The 8885-nt window shown below is 39.1% G+C and overlaps 1 protein-coding gene across 1 annotated transcript; it reads right to left on the bottom strand.

The window, feature by feature from the left end:
* Nucleotides 1–4702: 4702 nt before the first annotated feature.
* On the bottom strand, nucleotides 4703–6715 carry LOC147863811 (uncharacterized). Its single transcript, XM_087319309.1, has one exon. It carries the CDS (start codon nucleotides 6713–6715, stop codon nucleotides 4703–4705), a length of 2013 nt encoding a protein of 670 aa, XP_087175435.1.
* Nucleotides 6716–8885: the final 2170 nt, after the last annotated feature.

Genomic DNA, 8885 nt, shown 5'->3' with positions numbered 1-8885 from the left:
TTGTCAACGATTTGACGTTCTGAATTCTGATGATTGGCACTCCTTGCAATGGAATGGAATGCGATGAATGGCTCTCTCTTTCTCTATATCTATGTGAATATGATGAGGAATATTTGTGTTGCATGGCCAGCTGAGTTGTTGTTTTTGTAGGCGTGTGGTCATGAAACGAAGAAAAAAGATTTGGCTATCGTTGTGGGTATGGGTTGTTGGCTGTAAAAGCATTGAATTGCTAGATAAGGGATGGTATGTGAGCAGCCATACTCATTGCATTTTCAACTGCCCAAATAAACCTCGGTTTAAATTTTGTGTGCATACGTTCTCCTGAACCTCTAACATAGAGGAAAAGGAGCCTTCTAAAAAATAGGGTAACTCGTTAGACAGAGTAGAGAGAGGCAATAATTGGAACTCCTAATTAGCCTGTGTTTTGAGTTAGAAAGTTATTTTACTCTCTGTTGTTTGAGTACTAAATGTGTGACCCTTAAATATATGTATGTGTCTATACATTGTATGAAGGCAATGAGGCATGAAGAGTGGCCGCGTCCTCACCCTTACATAAGTAGTAAGAATCTATACATTTACTATATACAAGTAGTAAGATTGCATTAGATGAATTAAGAATGACGTTCAAATGAATTTTTTTTCAAAAAACCTGGAATTTAATAAAAAAGAACGAGACATAAAACATGAATTAACGTGTTTAACGACAATCCATGATCATGAGTTCACATAGGCTCAAGATTCCCCCTACTAATAGTGAGGGTGTGGAGTAACTCTATCAATATGAAGGCTACATAATCGTATATTCTTCGGGTAGAAAAACATAGTACACACATGAGTGGAAAACAAGATTTATATTAGATCAAAATTTTGGCTTGTGATTCATACATGAATACACAACACGATAGGAGACATTTCATGGGCCAGTGGAGACTTTTGCATTACTTTTACCATAACCAAGATTGGACATTCGATGTACAATTCGTGCTTGAATTGACTAACAATATGGATCAATACTTTTTGCCATTAACCTGATTTCTCTTCACCATCTTTAAACTAAAAAAAACCTTCTCCAAAATTGTTTAGTAGGTGGCCTAATTTTGGTTTGTGTGATGGACAATGAATAAAATACGACATTCTAATACTCTCTAGGCATGGGATTTTGACTATAAGGTGATATTGTTCACACTCACAAGAGGAATGATATCTTCAAGGAATACATGGACCAATTATCATGGTCTATCATGGACGGTATCTTGGGTTTTTCACAAAGTCTAACAAAACATAGACATTATGCAAAAGTGGAGATAGGCGAGTTAGTTTATCCCTTAGTGAAGTCTTTTAGCAGGGCTTGGCACATCTTTTAGCTGAAGAACATGGTCTGAACTGGGTAACCTTTTCCCCCAATGCATTCGTGAGGTCTTCCAACAACATCTCTAACATATGGCGAGCTATCATCAAGAAGTGTAAAGATGACGTAGGTGATGTTGTGCAATGGAAGTAAACCGCGCGTGTGTACGTAAGACAAGCAGAGAGAGAGAGAGAGAGAGAGAGAGAGAGAGAGAGAGAGAGCTTAGAACAAGAAGCTATATTAGTGAAAAACAAAATTGCATCCAACAGTAGCTAAGTTACGAAAGGTTGGTTTAAATACCAACTAGTCAAGGCAACAACCCTTTCTGTTATTTATAAAACTAGCCTACTATGAAAGCACTTCATTAGGGAAGTTGAGTTTGATTCTCAACAAGAAGATTGGGTAAAATTCTTGCTAGTTGAATTGGTTTACAACACCACCTTACATTTTTCGTGTGGGCCGTGGCACACCACCCTGCATTAGCTAGGATTTCCATTAAATGTGCTTTAGTGTTGATGCCCTCGGTACTAGGTAGTTTAGGGAATCCATATACACATTATCTACCCAATAGATACTAGCAATGGTTCACTACATCATTGTGCATATTTCACACTTGCTTCATTGTCATCACATTAATGTTGTAACTCATCTTTCGCCCTTCATTGCCCCAAGTGGTTTTTGAACCCTCCACTAAGCAGAACCTTGACCTATTGTAGAATGTGAATTTTATTCGTTTTCTCCCTTCGCACTCCACATCATGAGAAATGCCTTTAAAATGTTGTTTAAATATGTGTTCATCAACATAATACATTGGCGTGGATATATGATAACCGAAAACTTATCTTACCATCCTTAGGACTACTTTTGTTGGGCATTCATTGAAGACAATATACCTTCAAGTAAACTCTCATCGAGAAGTATAAAGTAGGTGATTGTCAGTGATATTTTTTTAACACTTAAAACAGGCTATGAGTGTGACATATCAACTCAAAAGGCAATTACAAAAGGGTAATCTTGACTATTCTATGTGTAGCCACATGTCCCTTGTGTTTTTCTTACAAAAACCTATGTATTTAAGTCGAGAGAATACACAAGGTAGGAGTTCGTAGAGAAAGCACATATGTATTTCCTCAAGCACTCCATTGTCACCTCAACTTCATAAGCTACTCAAATTGTGTAAGCATCCTTTCCACCACTATTGACTTGATCATTAAATTGGTTTTTGGGTTCCCCTTCATGATCACTATTCTTTGGGTTTGTTTTTGGGATTCGTAGTTCCATGACCCCATGTGTTGGTTGTTAAATAAGTGGGAACATTTTGAAAGGCCATAGTGCTTAGAATATTAAGAAGGTCATCAAATAGGATAGGTATTAAAAGTCCCCCTTAGATAGGAAGGTTGCCTATATAGGGTAAACATCATTATCACTTAGTCAAGTAACGATCATTCCTTTAAGGCCAGTTGATGGGATGGCCACAAGCCAAAACCTATGAATATTCGTCATTATAGAAAAACAAAAATCTATGAATATTGGCCATTATAAAAAACAAAAACCTATGAATATCGGTCATTTTAACAAGACAAAAATGGTTTGGCAATATGTACCCCCTTGATGGTTCTCCATAGGCGGAGTTCGGTTTCAATTATGACATAGTGGGGGATATACCTTTTCTCTGTTATCTCACCCTCCACTAGATTGTATCATTACATGCTTTGTATACACTTATTGGACTGCATAGTTGTTAAAAAACGCGTATTCTACGTTTAGAGTACGTTTTAGAATTGCCGTTTTTTAAAATTGGACGTATTCTACGTATTGTAAAAATTTGACGTATTCTATGTATTCAACGTATTTAACAAGTATTTATCATTTCAAAAAATATTTTCTTTTTTTTGAAAAAATAAACTTTAAAATTTAAGAAGTATTTAACGTATTTTACAAGTATTCTACACGTATTCTAAGTATTTGACGTACTTTATCTATAAAATACGTATTCTAAGTATTTTTAAAAAAAAAGTTAGAATACTTGTAGAATACGTATTGTACGCGTATTTTATGTGAAGTATTTTACAAAAATGTTGCATTGGTAACGGAAACTATGGTGTAGTTTTGTTAAAAAAGAACAAAACAAAAACAAAAACCGTCTATTATAAATGATTCACTATCTCTATCATATGCCTTCTCTATTTTGTTGTTAGTAGTTCCACTCGCCTTTGGTGTGTGATGCATGGTGTGTGTGTGCAAGAAAGGATTAATTGGAGACTGATGTCTACATGAGTAAGTTTTGAAAGAGTGGGCATTCCCGTGTTTGAATTAATATGTTTTATGGCAAATAAACATAGGGAAATTGCCATAGTCCTTTTCATAAAGACTATAGCATTAGCCATTGGAGGTTGGCCATACAAAGGTATAGTTGATTATGTGTAGAGCTTGGGATGATCAAGGGACAAGTAGAAGCATGCAATCCTAGCTACAACATAGTCACACCATCGCTCATTTGGTTCTCCCATAGATTGTATTATCCCTCAGACGCCCTTTTGGTAGTTTGGTACAAGTGTCTTGCAAGTATTGTACTTGAGGAAGCCACAATTACTGGCCAAAATATTGGCAATGAGACCCACAAACATCAAACTTGACAAGTTCATAACAATACTTGATGTTGGTATACATTGAGGTTTGGTTATCTAACATAAATGCTTCCTATCTAATCTAGTTTGAGATGTTACTTATTATTGTTCCCATTGTTCGTTCTACTACGTGTCTTAGAATTCCATTTTCGCATCTGAAATCATAACCTAGAATTGTGGCCTGAGTTATTTCCATTCCCTTGTTAATTTGGATAGACATAAGGTAAATTGGCACTTATGTCAACAAGTTTTGATTAGGAAAATGTAACACAACAACCCTTAATCAACATTCTTTGAAAATGTAAAAAGTAAAACCTTCCACTCAAACAATTAAATGCAAAGAATCTCAGTTAAGTAACACTGCTCAATCAAAAAATTGAAAATTTTCATGCTTTTAGGTACCTCATCTACTACTTGACTAATTACAGGATGAAGCATATCAATAAAATGAGTACAAGGAACAAAAACTGAGAACATGAGGACCAAAAATGTGCCAATAACCACAAACATGTTTCGATATACGAAAACATATATTATGGTCCGAAAATATATTTCTGAAATGTTGGGATAATGAAGGCTAATATATTCCATAAGAAAGTCGAAAGAAGTTCACAACATGACAACATAATGTATGCGCACCATGGAAAAGTCATTAAAGAGCTAATCGCATCAGAATTCATTCCCAAAACAAACCGGAAATCTTGGGGTATACTAGCTTGTCACAAAATTAACTAGCTTGGAAGACTACGGAGAGGCCATGCTCCGCAGCTCTGGACCTCCCAAAATTCACCCTCGAAGCACTCACTCCAATGAGAGATGCACCAAAACACATGGTCACTAAGACCCGTCTCTTCTTGTCCATCTCCGTTGCCTCTTCTGAAATGTCCACCAGAAAACTCCCTTCCTCCACCACTCCTTCCTCTCCCCTAGTGAACTTCGGATTACGATTCACAGAGCTATACAAATCGATGCCTATACTCCTCTGCCCATGAAAACTAGGAGAAAAAGTGTGCTCCACAGAGTGACCCAAAGGAACTCTCGACCCTTCCCTAACATAAACATCAAACGTGTCATTGCATATCAATTCTCCATCATCGTCTACACCCAAGAACTCCGCTGGATCTCCTGCAACCGCCCGTCTAAGTGTCCCAATTCCGTACGTCTTCTTCGCGATCCTCGACTGTATTATGTCGCTTGCTATGTGAAGGCGCACGGCTCCATCGCATATCGCACTCCCTGGGTCCTCCGGCACCATGATCTCATCCACCATTCCCCTGAACTTGTCTCTTATGCTCTTCCTCAGGTATGGCGAAGCTGCAAAGCCACCGACCACCATCAGTACCCTCACTCCCCCTACCTGCTTCTCGATTAGCCTCAGCACCTTCTCCACCTCCGGTCCGAATATCTTCATGAAATCAGAGTCTTCCAATCGCACTTCATCGTAATCTTCTGTGTTGCATCCCCCAGATCCAACGCCACTGTCGTTGTCGTACTTCTCCCACGCCTCACTGAGCTTCCGAGGAAGAAGCAAATCTGCGCTGTAGCCTTCACCATCGAAACCCGTTTTGATGTCCTGCCACCATCCATAGATTCTCATGGCTATGTCCGGATGGCTGTTGCAGAACTCCTTGAAGCATCCGATTTTCTCGGACAGGAAACTGAAGAAGTGGGAATCCACAAACGTCCCGCCTCCGAGCTCTCCGTAGCTACCCACCACTTCATGCACCTTGAGGCTTTGGGGGTCGTCATCTGCTTTCTCGTGGAGGACGAGATCGATGGTGCCCCCACCCACATCGGCAATTAGGAGCTTGTCACCCTTTCTCAGGCGGAGGCTTGCTTTGGCCTTCTCCTGGCAGTAGACGGACGCGGCCTCAGGCTCAAGGATGATGTCTAGAGGGAAGGGACTGGCAGCGACCGACACATCACATCCAGGACCCTTCACCATCCCGGCCTTCTCAGCGCAGGCCTTCATGGTCTGCTTCGCCTTCTCATCCCATATGGCCGGCACCGTGAGGCACCATTGCACATCATCCATACCAAAATGCTTGCCATATCGGAGTTGGAGCTCGGAGAGGATGAATCCTGAAATGCCTCGAAGGTAGTCAACAATGAGGGCCTCCATAGAGAGGCCCGCAGGGGTAAGGTTCCGATGGCCGGGAGGGTTATCGGCGAGGTAGAGCTTGAACTTCGTCGCGAAAAAACCACAACGCGAGCTCCAATCTTTGCAATGTTCAATATCTTTACCTGTACTGTTTACACCAATGTGGTTTGAACCACTTGGCTTGAGCATGGCTTCCCATGGCCTCCATCCTTCAGAATCCACCACGTGTAGACCTTTCATTCTAGAGGCAATTGTGGGAGGAGTAGAGCGAATGGAGTTGGCGCGACCACCGCCGGATGCTTTCGAGGCGGAGCAAGCAGAGTCAGTGTAGTCGACAAGAGCAGGCCATCCCCAGGACTTGAGCTTGAAAGCTGGGCCAGGGGGCGCAACGTGACTACGGCCAACATATTGTGGCTCTTGCTTGATGATGGGCTCATAATAGAGAGCCGTCTGAGTCTTGCAGTAGGGCTTGGCACCCACCTTGTCCACACATGGCCAATCATAGAACTTGTAAATAGTGTCAGGCTCAGCAGTGCGTGCGTACGCAAAGCCGGAGAACGTGGTACCAAAGTCGAGGGCCACCACAACACGAGCTCTTTGTCCTCCCGATGAAGAAGAGTATTGGGATGAGGAACACATTGGTATCGGCTCTCTGAATCCAGATTCAAACTCCTGGCAATGGAATGAAATACAGCTCCTGTTTCTGTTTCTGTTTCTGTTTCTCTTTCTCTTTCTCGTCAATGGAAATGCAATACTTGATCTGCTTATGAGGTGTTTTTATAGGTGTCGGTATGTATATCCATTGTTGGATGGCCACGGCCCACCAAACATTGAATTGTGATAATTGGGAGTGGTGATGTCACCAACTATTGTTGCAGGTTGTAACAAAGCTAAGCGAGTTGTACTTCGTTCGTTCGACCCAGCAAGTAAATTGAGCTAATGAGGAAACCAGGCAGGCACTCAGGTCGTAAGCGGACTGGTTTGAACTTCTTAGCATATTTTTTCAGTGAGAATCAAGTTACATAACTCTGTCTGTCTTTATGGAGATATTAGTTAAACATTGATCTTTAAATACATTGTATTTAGTAATGAGTATGAACACCTCCCCGTAAATAATTTATGTATTTACTGCATATACTATATAGCTTATCATATTACAGGACATGTATGTATATGATAATTACCAATATATAACGAGAATTAACAATGAGGTTCAAATGAACAAGATTTCCAATAATCCTAAATTTAATTTACAATAAAGGACACATCAAAGACTCCACCCATGATCCGCTGCCCGCCTACTCATTTTGAGGGTCTTGATGACTCTATCAAAACAACAGCTAAAATCTACTACCTACATCTTGGGATAGACAGAGAAAGTAAGGCCATCGCAAAAATTTGACAGGTTTCGTGCGTATCAAAGGTCATTTTGCCCGTTGAAAACATGCATCCAACAAAAATGTTTATAAAGTGACACATAAGAGTTTAAATTTCATTTTTATGTGAAAGGCCACTTAAAATTATTATTACTCAAATGAAATGCTAATAAACTATTTTCCATATCATATATATAATTTTGTATGTTTTTGTAGAACCACACTTAAAAAATTATCCTTTATATTCTCAAAACGATATTCTTCAAGTTAATTATTCTCTAAGTTGAATGTTGATTATTCTTTCTTTAATGCTTATTATACCTACTTTGCAAGAATGATTTACGATTACTGACAAATATCGTCTTTGGCCTTTGGCTTAAAAATTTTAACACGATATTTATTTCATGTATTTCATTATTTTTGTGAGGTAGTTACGATGATTTGTGTATCTTTGCGTACTTTTTCGAATAATGAAATATATAACAATTTAGAATTATTGCGGAAGCGTCAAAATAACAATATATAACAGAGAATAAAGCTATATTAGATAGATAGAGTAAGAAGGAGAGAGAAATCATTACCAAAATTTATCGAGGTTCAACCAATTAAAACTATGTCCTCCCCAAACTATGTGGGCTAAAGAATGGGCCAAAAACTTAACAAATCTCCACCTTGGCACAATCCCTAAACCCTAAACCCTTCCGAATACAAATCTTCTCAAAGAAATAATAAAACGACGTGCCTTCAAATCTACGTCGTGAGGCGCCAACTTTAAATGTGTTGGATATTAACGAAGTGTAAACAATGTTCATACTTGGCCCTTGTAACTGTCATGATATGGCAAGGTATGGCTCTAAAAGGATTTCACCCCATGAACTTGTGTTAAAAGGGTTGAATCCGTACCATTAAACCATACATTGTAATATAAAAGATATTATTTTAATTTATTATTACATTATAATAAAGTCATGTATATATTCTAGATTACTCTAGAACATTCTAAAACTTAAGGAGTACTCATGACAATACTATAAATAGAGACACATGCCATTTTTCAGAACCAATTCGGTTTAACGCTAGTATTAAGCCTCCTAGTTGTTCTTGAATCTTTCTTCATATAATATAATATACTTCTTGTTGTCATCATTCTCTCTCTACTCTCTCTCAGTCTCTCTCTTCACCTCTCGTGATTCTCACACACTATTTCCCTTCTTATTACTAATCCTCATTCTTCTCCTCTATCTTTGGTATTAATTCTCCTTGCCTCTAGTACTATCCCTGACAGTAACCACCTTGGTCAGCATATCTGCAAGATTCTCCTTAGTATCAATCTTCTGGAGATGTATCTTCTCCTCTTTTAGAATTTCCTGCACAAAATGATAATAAGCATCAATGTGCTCCTTCGTGAGTGAAAGACTTGGTTCTTTGCCAAA

Source organism: Azolla caroliniana, unplaced genomic scaffold, assembly GCF_043228905.1.
Source record: "Azolla caroliniana isolate FFs.n. ecotype wild unplaced genomic scaffold, voAzoCaro1.0.p SCAF_5, whole genome shotgun sequence".
Classification (NCBI taxonomy): domain Eukaryota; kingdom Viridiplantae; phylum Streptophyta; class Polypodiopsida; order Salviniales; family Salviniaceae; genus Azolla; species Azolla caroliniana.
Note: the sequence above shows the minus strand (reverse complement) of the source record. Positions and strands in the feature narration are given on the sequence as shown.

Bases quoted from the DNA above. Each gene is read 5' to 3' on its own strand.
- LOC147863811 (XM_087319309.1), bottom strand. From the start codon at position 6,715: ATGTGTTCCTCATCCCAATACTCTTCTTCATCGGGAGGACAAAGAGCT.